General features: G+C 34.8%; 2 protein-coding genes across 10 annotated transcripts in view; both read left to right on the forward strand.

Annotated features, from left to right (window-relative positions):
• LOC111711044 (uncharacterized) overlaps positions 1–8,484 on the forward strand; it is a 17,340-nt gene extending 8,856 nt beyond the window's left edge. For 4 of the 9 annotated variants that reach the window (XM_023485276.1, XM_023485280.1, XM_023485284.1 and 1 more), the window contains 7 exons: positions 293–742; positions 2,439–2,504; positions 3,219–3,368; positions 3,797–3,879; positions 5,838–5,956; positions 7,689–7,853; positions 8,018–8,484. In XM_023485276.1, coding sequence (XP_023341044.1) covers positions 293–742; positions 2,439–2,504; positions 3,219–3,368; positions 3,797–3,879; positions 5,838–5,956; positions 7,689–7,853; positions 8,018–8,124 — 1,140 coding nt within the window. In that variant the 3' untranslated portion in view covers positions 8,125–8,484. Of the gene's footprint in view, positions 1–292; positions 743–2,438; positions 2,505–3,218; positions 3,369–3,796; positions 3,880–4,075; positions 4,314–5,837; positions 5,957–7,688; positions 7,854–8,017 lie in introns of those variants that run through there. The other 5 variants (XM_023485277.1, XM_023485278.1, XM_023485279.1 and 2 more) reach the window with 5 other exon arrangements.
• The window catches only part of LOC111711048 (cyclin-J), a 14,097-nt gene continuing 9,821 nt past the window's right edge, over positions 8,445–12,720 (forward strand). Inside the window, exons 1-4 of the mRNA XM_023485287.1 lie at positions 8,445–8,528; positions 10,304–10,380; positions 11,440–11,554; positions 12,238–12,300. Of these exons, the coding sequence (XP_023341055.1) occupies positions 8,487–8,528; positions 10,304–10,380; positions 11,440–11,554; positions 12,238–12,300 (297 nt within the window). The 5' untranslated portion in view covers positions 8,445–8,486. The remainder of the gene's footprint in view (positions 8,529–10,303; positions 10,381–11,439; positions 11,555–12,237; positions 12,301–12,720) is intronic.

Genomic DNA, 12,720 nt, shown 5'->3' on the forward strand with positions numbered 1-12,720 from the left:
TTTGTGGAGGTCATTAGAGGTCATTAGAGGTCATTAGAGGTCATTAGAGGTCATTAGAGGTCATTAGAGGTCATTAAAATTCAATTTTATTTTATTTTAGGAATTTCGATCACTAATTAGGCGTGCACTCAAAAAATACACCAATATCGAGTTCATACTTTATCAATCAAAGCTTTGAAGGGTTTGTTGTGAATTGTGGATGCCCCTCTTGAACTAGAGAGTCACTTGAAATTTCGCTCACAATCCCTTAAAGTTAATGTTATTTCCACGTGAAAATCTGCTCTTATTAAAGGATGGAAAACGACTCTCGGAAGGTTCTGAGGAGAACCAGATTCTTTATGAATTAACCCTGGGCGACGTTATGCTTCCTGAAGCATCAAATCATATGCTCCAACAAGATTCCTACTTCAATGAGCCAATCCCCAAAGCTTCCCAAGAAGTCTTCTTGCGTCCTATAACCAACAAGCCTGCTTCTAGTCATATACAGGATCAAGATATCTTCTATGGAGAACCAGATGAATGGTCTCCGGTCCTAACTGAATACAGTATCCGACCCGACGAGTCCGAGATGAGAAGTATGGTTCCAAGCTACCAGGAGTTTGTCCAGGATTGTAAGCAACGAGACAACAAAAGATTTGAAGACATAAACTGTTCAACAAGGGTAAATACTGTTGCGGAGAATCCTGGAAAATCTCCTAAGATGGACGTCTATGTTCCATACAAGCGAACTCGAGCAAATAAGGTAAATGAAACTGCAGAAGTGGTTTTTAATAGAGCCTCCATTTTTAGAGTGGTACATCATTCACAGTATAACCCTACATAACTCCAGGGTGGCCAAAATGTACGGATTGTACGGATTGTTTTTTTCTTAACCCTAAAATTGTACGGATTGTACGGATTTGTTTTCAAATTGTACGGATTGTACGGATTTTTATCCTGGAAAATACACCGTTTTTTTTAAATTTTCACTCATTTCAGCAAATTTTTTATGAAAATTAAAAAAAAAAATTCTCGTCAAAATGAAGTTAGTTTAACTTATTTTATACATTCTAAATAATATTAGGTTGATTAATGTTTCAATTGACAATCAAAATTCATTCATAATTTTCGAGACATGTCCAATAAGTGTTTATTTGAGAATATGTTCCATAAGTACTTATTTGATTGCTCATTCAAGAAGATGTTCCAGTATCCTGTACCCAGTATCATGAACCCAGTATCATGTACCCAGTATCATGTACCCAGTATCATGTACACAGTATCATGTACCCAGTATCATGTACCCAGTATCCCGTATCCAGTATCCAGTATCCAGTATCCAGTATCCAGTATCCAGTATCCTGTATCCAGTATCCAGTACCCAGTATCCTGTATCATGTACCCAGTATCCTGTATCCTGTATCCAGTATCCTGTATCATGTACCCAGTATTTAGTTTGTATAGTTTGTATATATGTATGAAGCCAAATTTTTACAGATTGATTCTTGCTGAAGAAGTTTAAACCCTCTTACATGAACTGAACACAAAGGACAATGAATGAAAAATTGAATTTTAATGTTTTTTTTCAAAAATGGGATTTTTTTCGAAAATTGTACTGATTGTACAGATTTTTAAAAAAATGTACGGATTGGTTTAAAAAAAGTACGGATTGTACGGATTTTTTTTCAAAAATTGTACGGATTGTACGGATTTCTTCTGAAAATGTACGGATTTTTGTACGGATTTGTTCAAAAAAGTTTTGGCCACCCTGTAACTCATAGAGAGTAACTGATATATTCATGTTGTTTTTATACAAATTGATTGTTTTCCATTTTGGCTTCCGTGCCTAAGTAACCTGCGGAAATGTAAAGTTAGAAAAACAAGGATTCCCTTCCCACTGCTTGAACTTGTACAGAGTTGAAAGGATCCATTGTAAATCTGAAGAGTCAATCTAAAATGTAGGATCACAACTTTACGGGCTGCTTTGTTTGTATTGGCAAAACTAAGGGCTAGCTTTAGCTCAAGTTAGAACGAAAAATGTCAAAGCTTTGAAATGAAATAAAAAAGATTTAACTTGTAGGGGTTTTTGGTTTTTTTTTTCAATTCGATAATAGTTCTTAAAAATGTGTCTTATAATCATATCAAAATAGCTTTTTAAGTTTTAAAGCTGAACTTGTGATTTGATAAACCTGCCTGATTACCAAATAATAAATCCAGTTTTACTTACTTGTTACTTGAAGAGTTGTTCTCAGAGCTCCGGTAGGAACATAGACGAGGATGTCTTTAGGATCAAATTTGACAAACTAGATGTCTGAAAAAGATCCGAAGCATTTTTTAAAATGAAATTTTGTTCAGAATTAGTTCCCGAACAGGATCCGAAGCACTTTTTAAATGAAATTTTGTTCAGAATTAGTTCCCGAACAGGATCCGAAGCACTTTTAAAATGAAATTTTGTTCAGTATTCGTTCCCTAGTCTCAGTTTAAATTCTGAACAAGCTATTATCAATCTAGCCAGAGAAACCCAGGTATGTTTTGCTATATTATTTAAAAGAATGTACGCGTAAGAATGTGACCCTCCATTCACAGATGAAAATGCCCGATTCACAACGGTACCCTTGAAACCTTTATGAGATCAACAATGGGCAAAATAGTGTCGTTCACCTAGGCTTAAGAGTTTAATTCTGAAGTGTTTTCCTGCAGTAGAAATGCGCCAGTCACTTTTGTAGAGAAACTTCAGTTTGAAAAAATCAGCATTTAAAATCGTAATTTTTGATGTCAAAATTATACTTGGTAAGATAAATCTTTTAAGGGCACCGTGAGTACCGTTGTGAATCGGGAATTTTCATTTATGCATGGTGAGTCACTTGAAATTACCCTTTCAGTCCATTTAATGATTAAAGTGCCATATCTCATAGATATAAGGATGTTACAAACATGTAAATTTGATCTGTTGATTTGGGCGCCTTTTATCATTTTAAGATTGTTAAATGAAAGACCATAAAATGTTTTTTTTTATTCCTGTCTTAAACATCGAATTTTTAACGGAATTGTTTCATCAAATAGTTTCTAAATTCAGTGTTTTACAAACAGATACTGAAAATAGTAGAAATTTAAAAGTGTTGCAATGAAAATGGGTTTGAACAAGCTAAGATTATTATACTAAGTTATTATTTTTTCTATGATCCTAACACCAATCCCCTAGAAATGTATTTAGTGTATTCCAAGGAATTAATTTTAAGGATTATTTCAACAAAGTTGAAGACACAAAGGAGTTCATGAGCTATGGCGGTAGGAAAAAAGCCGGAGAACAGTCTGGATCTATGATAGACGAGAACAAAAGAGCGGATAAATCCCAGGAACCTTATAGATCTGCTAGATTCAGTCCTAAGGCAAGAAAATAACAATTTTGACAACTTGTATGTACTGTGTTGAAAAGGGACGAATCTTCTGTTGAATATTTATTGCGAGCCATTTGTGGAGATGGGGAAATTAATGAGTTTTGCACAAAAGTTTTTTTTTTACTAGCTGGGAATGATAAGCTTAGAAGAGTTTATTTCTCCAGAGGTTCGAAAATAAAACAACATGGCGATGATAATGATGATAAGAAAACATTCAGCCAGCCTAAATATTGTATGTAGTAAAAATCGATACAAAGAGTCCTATTAAGTATTTTATTATCACTATTTCATGTGGATAAATAATTAATTCAGAAAAGATAATTTCCATAATTATTTTAATTTAATTTAATTTTAAACTATTTCAATCTTTTCTATCTGAAGTATAAATTACTACAAAAAATTACCAGTTTATATTCTAGGAGTCCGTTGTTGATATACTCGACGAGGTTAAATCTCCAGCTGTTAAAGCTCTTAAACCAAAGCGTGCGCTGAAGAAAACAAGGTAATTTGAGCTATTTTAATGGTTTTAAATCTTGATTTAATTCTAACTTTATGTGAGTGTCAAATCACTGTCACTGTTTTTTCACATTTGTCCGTTAAAAAATTATTATTTGTTTTATATTTACACATATTTTTAATCAAAGAACTGCTGAGAAATATACTGAGAAATGTAAGATAGTTCAGGAGCTGATGTTTAGATCTGTATGTGGTATGGTTGAGCCCCTGGATCCTATACTTGAGACTATTGAGAAATATAAGATAGCTCAGGAGCTCATGTTTAGATCTGTATGTTTTATGGTTGAGCCCCTGGATCCTATACTTGAGACTACTGAGAAATGTAAGATAGCTCAGGAGCTTATGTTTAGATCTGTATGTGGTATGGTTGAGCCCCTCGATCCTAAACTTGAGACTACTGAGTAGTATAAGATAGCTCAGGATTAAAAATTTAGGTATCTGAATGTGGTGTGGTTGAGCCCCTGGATTCAATATTTGAGACTGGATCCTAAGTTTGAGACTACTTAGTAGTATAAGATAGTTCTTAATGTTTAGATCTGTATGTTGTGTAGTTGAGCCCCTGGATCTTATACTTGAGACTACTTAGCAGTATTAGTTAGCTCCTAATGTTTAGATCTGTATTTGGTGTAGTTGAGCCCCTGGAACCTATACTTGAGACTACTTAGTAGTACAAGATAGTTCCTAATGTTAAGATCTGTATGTGGTGTAGTTGAGCCCCTGGAACCTAAACTTGAGACTACTGAGTAGTATAAGATAGCTCCTAATGTTTAGATCTGTATGTGGTGTGGTTGAGCCCCTGGATCCTATATTTGAGACTACTGAGTAGTATAAGATAGCTCCTAATGTTTAGATCTGTATTTGGTATGGTTGGGCCTCTGGATCCTAAACTTGAGACTACGAGTAGTATAAGATAGCTCCTAATGTTTAGATCTGTATGTGGTGTAGTTGAGCCCCTGAATCCTATATTTGAGACTACTGAGTAGTATAAGATAGCTCCTAATGTTTAGATCTGTATGTGGTGTAGTTGAGCCCCTGGAACCTAAACTTGAGACTACTGAGTAGTATAAGATAGTTCCTAATGTTTAGATCTGTATTTGGTGTAGTTGAGCCTCTGGATCCTATATTTGAGACTACTGAGTAGTATAAGATAGCTTCTAATGTTTAGATCTGTATGTGTTGTAGTTGAGCCCCTGGATCCTAAATTTGAGACTACTGAGTAGTATAAGATAGCTCCTAATGTTTAGATCTGTATGTGGTGTAGTTGAGCCCCTGGATCCTATATTTGAGACTACTGAGTAGTATTAGCTAGATCCTAATGTTTAGATCTGTATTTGGTGTAGTTGAGCCCCTGGAAACTAAACTTGAGACTACTGAGTAGTATAAGATAGTTCCTAATGTTAAGATCTGTATGTGGTGTAGTTGAGCCCCTGGATTCTATATTTGAGACTACTGAGTAGTATAAGATAGCTCCTAATGTTTAGATCTGTATGTGGTGTAGTTGGGCCTCTGGATCCTATACTTGAGACTACTGAGAAATATAAGATAGCTCAGGAGCTGATGTTTAGATCTGTATGTGGTATGGTTGAGCCCCTGGATCCTATACTTGAGACTATTGAGAAATATAAGATAGCTCAGGAGCTCAAGAGCCTCTGGATCCTATATTTGAGACTACTGAGTAGTATAAGATAGCTTCTAATGTTTAGATCTGTATGTGTTGTAGTTGAGCCCCTGGATCCTATATTTGAGACTACTGAGTAGTATAAGATAGCTCTTAATGTTTAGATCTGTATTTGGTGTAGTTGAGCCCCTGTATCCTATACTTGAGACTACTGAGAAGTATGAGATAGTTCCTAATGTTTAGATCTGAATGTTATTTAGTTGGCCCCTGGATCCAATACTTGAGACTACTGAGAAATATAAGATAGCTCAGGAGCTAATGTTTAGATCTGTATGTGGTATGGTTGAGCCTCTGTATCCTATACCTGAGACTACAGAGGAGTATAAGATAGCTCAGGAGCTGCTAAATAACGAGAATGATACTCCAGACTTCTCCCTCTCGCAAGGTTATACATAAAAATCGTTGAACATCCCCCCCGCCCCACCTCGACTCCACCTTTCTTAGTTCAGATTAAACATATTTTAGAGAAAAAACCTAAGGTGGGGGGGTCGGGTTCATAAAACAATAGGTATAAGGTTATCGAAAGTGATTGAAAAATGTAGACCAATGTAGACCTCCAAGTGTGTTTTAAGTAAGTACATAACAATGAGTAACGTCCTTGATTTTCAAAAAGAACTAATTAATTGTACACTTGAAACTCCCTGATTCAGAATTTTCATGTTAACAATACTTTAATTAGGTATCGATTATCACTTTTTTTAGATATTTTAGAATTTTGGGTTTTTAGAAGATTTAACATAAATATATTCAAGTCGTTCGTAGAATTAAAATTTTTTTATCAGTTTTTTTAACACAGTGCAAAATTTTGAATGACAAAATACATAAGCAAAATTTATCGTTCAGCTGAGAGATCTTTTTGCCAGAGTCAAGTAGTGTAATAATGGAAAACTTTCAGAAAATTCAATTTTAGAATATGTTAAACCTCTCGGATCATACTGGGTCTCCTGACAGCCTAAAAATTCTGAATGTTATAAAATCGACAATATCTCATACCCAACTCTAGTCCTAAATCTTTAATATATACAGGGTGGCCAAAATGTACGGATTGCACGGATTGTACGGAATTTTTTATTTTGTAACCCTAAAATTGTACGGATTGTACGGATTTTTTTTCAAATTGTACGGATTGTACGGATTTTTATCCTGGAAATACACTGGTTTTTTTAATTTTCACTCATTTCAGCAAGTTTTTCATGAAAATTTAAAAAAAAATCTCGTCAAAATGAAGTTAGTTTAACTTATTTTCTGCATTCTAAATAATATTAGATTGATTAACGTTTCAATTGACAATCAAAATTCATTCATAATTTTCGAGATCCCAGAAGTGTTCTCTAGTGTTCTAGTGTTCTAGTTCTCTAGTTTTCTAGTTCTCTGGTACTCTGGTTCTCTAGTTCTCTAGTTCTCTAGTTCTCTGGTTCTCTGGTTTTCAAATTCTCTGGTTCCTAGTTCTCTTTTTCTCTATTATCTAGTTCATTAGTTCTCTAGTTCTCTGGTTCTCTGGTTCTCTAGTTCTCTAGTTCTCTAGTTCTCTAGTTCTTCAGTTCTCTAGTTCTCTAGTTCTCTAGTTCTCTAGTTCTCTAGTTCTCTAGTTCTCTAGTTCTCTAGCTTTCTAGCTCTCTTGTTCTCTGGTTTTCTGGTTCTCCAGTTCTCTAGTTCTCGAATTCTCGAGTTCTCGAGTTCTCGAGTTCTCGAGTTCTCGAGTTCTCGAGTTCTCGAGTTCTCGAGTTCTCGAGTTCTCGAGTTCTCGAGTTCTCGAGTTCTCTAGTTCTCTAGTTCTCTAGTTCTCTAGTTCTCTAGTTCTCTAGCTCTCTAGCTCTCTATTTCTCTAGTTCTCTAGTTATCTATTTCTCTAGTTCTAAGTTCTAAGTTCTAGTGTACTGACTGTACGGATTTTTTCGAAAATTGTACGGATTTTTTTTAAATGTACGGATTTGTTCAAAAAAATGTGCGGATTGTACGGATTTTTTTTTTCAAAAATTGTACGGATTGTACGGATTTTTTTTCGAAAATTGTACGGATTGTACGGATTTCCTCTGAAAATGTACGGATTTTTGTACGGATTTTTTCAAACAAGTTTTGGCCACTCTGTACATATTGTACGATTTTTTTTATTCAAGATGTCACAGTTTCAGACTCCCATGGGGTCAGCAGTTGCTCCTCATTGCAATCAGAAGAGGACTATGCGCTTCTGTTGGGGAACAAAAGCATGGGTTTAACAAGTACCCCCATGACCTCAGGAATATTTGAACCAGTTTTCCAAGAGTCACAGCTCGCAAGAGCAGGTACCCACTCTCATATTCCGCCAAACCCTTCAGATCTCAGAATTGTGTCGAGTAGTCTAAAACATTGAATTTTAATACTCCAACATATCACTTCGTGTACTGTTAAAAGTTAAACTTTTAAGTTTGTCTAGCTCTTTTTTGTAGTTGAATAGTTTATTATCTAGAGTCCGTGTTCACTGTAATGGAAGAGATTCTGGAGTTTATCGGATTCACTCCCTCGAAGATCAACTCCACCCTACAAGAGTTCTATCAGTCAAAGATCAAGAAATAATAAGAGTGTTTCGTCCAAAACCAGAATAATTTTTTTCTCATTCATTTTTTCTTTTGAAAATTATGTGTTAATTGGCATGGTCGAAGATCAACTCCACCCTACAGGAGTTCTATCAGTCAAAGATCAAGAAATAATAAGAGTGCTTCGTCCAAAACCAGAAAAAATTGTTCTCGTTAATTTTTTCTTTTAAAAATTATGTGTTAATTGGCATGGTTTTTTAACCCCAAGTTACAAAGGGTATATGTAAAAATGATGCATATTTATGTGTCTTGTAAATTATTTTTGTAAATATATCAAAAAATGTGATTTCGTGCTCAGTTTCGTTTTTTTTGTTGTTTAACTTGTGTGATTTTTTCAGAAGTATGGTGAAATCAATCCAACTCAACCATCCGGAATATATCGAGGTAAATACGCAGGGCAAAGGATTTTGTTATATTGAAGGACTGACATTGTGAGTCCCTGAAATAACTTCAGTCTCCGCCAATGATATCAGGGCAGACAGCATAAAAGAATAACCACTAAATGGTGAAATTGTTGTTTTCTGCCGTTTTTAATCCAAAATACTTCCAAGGATTTTTAAATTTAACTTTTATTTGTATTGTTACAAATTAGTAATATTACATCAAAGACGACAGTTTTTAACTGAAAATCGGCTGGAGACAATTGTAGACTTTATTTTTCCCATTATTAATGAGATAAGGGATTGCTGGCTACTGTATCTAAGCATGCTGTCCGTCTTTTATTGGAAGTCACTTAAGACTATATACAACGACAATCCCTCTAAGTACAGTGTACTGTACTGATGGTACATACACAGACTGCTTATCTCCTTTCACTGGGTGGGCTACATAGGCCTACAGTTGACTTAGCACAACAAGCTACGTTTTTACTAAAGGGTTTTAAAATGCCATCTCACGGCCACTTGTTACATATAATACCTATTCAGGGGGAAAGTTTCACAACATTTAAAGAAATACTCCAATTTCAAACATGAAACATAACATTTATTAATTCCGCCTATTTTTGAAGAATTTGTGTTTCATATCAAAAGGATTCTTAAATATCCCTGAATACAGATGTTTGCTGATTGGTCGTGTACAGTACTTGTACACAATAGAACATACTGTGAAAAATATCACATATCGTAGGTTTCAATGAAGGGGGGGGGGGAGGCAAGCCACACCAGTATAGCTTCCTCTCCACAATTTACTCACATACATAGACTCGCATCTAAGCGCTTCCTTTACCACACCTGTATATCTTCCGGCAAAATGTCGTAATTTTTAATACTTAATTTCAGCCATAAATTACTTAAACTTCCCTTTGGCAACGTTATGCGACAATAATTGATACAAAATTGTTTTTTTATTACTTTTAAAAAACTAATCATACACAAAACTGCATTGTCTCTTGCAGAGATTGAACTTATCCGCAATTTCAAAAATATGTTAGAGAAGATTAACATCAGTCCAAATGTACGAAATATTGTGGTTGATGAGGAAATTGCAAAAACTTCCACTTCTTACCAGGAAAGTTCACTGTCCTTTTACAGAGTGGAAACCAAATTTACATTAAAAATGAATACATTTTCAGAAAGATAATGCCTTAGTTTCATAACGTAATATTGCTCATGAGAACATTTTGTGTAAATAGTACTTATTAAGGCATATTTAAATTCTTTGAAAAGTTGTCTTTATTGTGAGATTGTGGAATGGAAGCTATATGGGTAGAAGCAAATGCTGCAACTCATGATTTACACTGAAACACTGATCCGATAAAAATTTTTACAACTTTTGGTCCAAGGAGTTAGAATGTTTACTTATACTACCCCAAAAAATATGATAAATAAGCAGAGGTTATAATAGATGCCATGACGTCTTTAGAATCTTAACTGAACGCTGCATTCCTCTTTAATAAGTATTCAAAAGTAGAAATTTTGCCGGAAGATATATGGGTGTGGCTAAGGAAGCCCTACGGGTGAGCGGTGTGATGCGAGTCTATGTATGTGAGTAAATTGTGGACAGGAAGCTATGCTGGTGTGGCTTGCCTCCCCCCCCCCCCCCCCCCCACCTCTTTCAATCGATCTCTGTAACTTTCTTAACTCATGGGTTCATCCAAAGAAACTACTCGCTGTATTTACATTCAAATTCTGCAGGTTTTCTGATAAAACAATCTTTAGGACATAATCGCTTGGTTGAAGAAAAGGGAACTACTAACTCCAGAATTTAAAAGGCAGTCTCCACAGCTATCGAGAAGGTATTGTAATATTGTCTATAAATAATAGCTAATAATAGCTTCCTTCAGCCACATGATCATCATGGGTTATACACATAGAGAATAGAATATATATTAGAGTGGAATTTAGACAATCCTTCGGTATGAATTTTTTCAGTCCCTTTCAACCTGAAAGGGAGTTCAAAGTGTACAAATCATGTAAATGTTTACAAATTATATGCAGTAGAGTACATTGATACAGCATGTTCCCTTGACTATCCATTTCAATTTCGAATTTTTTAAAGCTGTTAAATAAACTTTATAAAATGAATAAGGTGACTAAAGAACATCATTTGATTTATATTTATAACAAAAAATCATCGTTTTTAAAGTGAAAGATCATTGGTCAATGATAAAACCAGCCTATTTCATAATTTGGTTATCTTTTAATATTAATTTTAGATTTTCTATTCCAGGGCCCAAAAGGTTTTATAGCACAAATATGTGAAGTACACCGCAGTATGGAAACAGTACAACAAAATGGCCGTAAACTCCACTCTAATATATATTCTTTATATTTGGTTAAACATTGGCCAAGGACTGGTGTATATTTTTTTCATCTCGACATTTTTTTCGCTATTTTCAGGATTCGGATCCGCAACATTTTACTTCCTAGGTTTAAATTGGCTCTCTAATTCCATCTCAAAACACAGCTGACAAGATATTAATAAAGCCATTGTGTGGCCGAATTTAGATAATTTGAGCCGCGGTTTTACCGCGGATTTACCGCCAAACCCCGGTTTAATTTTAGCGCCGGCTTAAATCTTGAAACATTTGATACAATTTTAAGTGGAACCAACCATATTTAAGCCGCGGCTTAAATTTAAACCGCCGCTCAAATTCTTTAAATTCGGCCACTGATGTCTTAATTTTTAGTTAAATTTCTTCATAAAAATTACGGAGTAGTAAATTAGATCTGCATTTAATTTTAGAAATAAAACCAAATTATAGGTCGAAAACGTTCCTAGGGCATGTAAGGGTTACAAGCGCGGCAGTTATTTCAATGTTCTTGAATATAGTAATATTTATAATATTTTCTAGGCGAGTTCTGGTAGACTGGACTAGTAAGGTTGCTGAAAAGCTGCAGTTAACCAACTGCACTGTGCACCTTGCAGTCAAAATTGTTGACTACTTCATGGACGGCCATGATATACAGGTTGAATACTATGTAGATGGTCATGGTGTTCAGATCATACAATATAGATGGTCATGGTATACAGATCATATGATATAGATGGTCATGGTATACAGATCATACTTTATAGATGGTCATAGTATACAGATCATACTTCATAGATGGTCATGGTATACAGATCATATGATATAGATGGTCATGATATACAGATCACACTATACATATGGTCATGGTATATAGGTCATGTATTTAAATGGTCATGGTATACATGTCATACTATATAGATGGCCAATGGCCATGGCACACAGGTCATGCGATATAGATAGTCATTATATGTATATATATATGTTATTTTATATAGACGGTCATTGTATACAGATTATACTATATAGATGGTCATGGTATACAGGTCATACTATATAGATGGTTATGATATACAGAACATACTATATAGATGGTCATGATATACAGGTCATACTATATAGATGGTCATGGTATACAGATCAGACTTTATAGATGGTCATGATATACAGGTCATACTATATAGATGGTCATGATATACAGGTCATACGATATAGATGGTCATGATATGCAGATCAAACTTCATGGACAGTCATGCTAGATTAAATTTTAAACCTTTTTTCTCATTAGAATCATACCTCTAAATTATTTTGATTGATGAAAGAATAAAATAATTTTTTTAGAATCCCCAGCTGTTCTTGGTTTGTCTAGGCTCTCTTCTTTTGGCTGCAAAGTTTGAGGAGAAGGTTGAATATATTGACTCCTAATTGCTTGAAACAAGAAATCATTTTTTCAATAGTTAATATTGCGATTACTTTGTTTGTGGATTCAGATTGTGGAATTAAGTTAAACTCTTTGTTAATGGATTTCTCATAATCAATTATTTCCTTCTTTTCAGGGATTATATAGCGTCCTCATGCAAATTCAAGTTCATTTAACGGTGCAAAGCGCGTGACAATATGAAAAAGTCGTATTTTTCTACTTGAAGCGCACGCGCACTCGCATTTGTGCTCCGATCTTTTTTAAATTGCATTTGACGTTACAATACATATTGGTGAGTTCGCATGCTCAAAATCAGCGTCCTACGAAAATGCAAATTATGCTTGAACACTGGAGAGTAATACGTTTTGTGCCCCCCCCCCCCCCCCCCTAGTGCCTTTTCCCAG

Source organism: Eurytemora carolleeae, unplaced genomic scaffold (genome assembly GCF_000591075.1).
Source record: "Eurytemora carolleeae unplaced genomic scaffold, Eaff_2.0 scaffold623, whole genome shotgun sequence".
In the NCBI taxonomy this organism is placed as follows: domain Eukaryota; kingdom Metazoa; phylum Arthropoda; class Copepoda; order Calanoida; family Temoridae; genus Eurytemora; species Eurytemora carolleeae.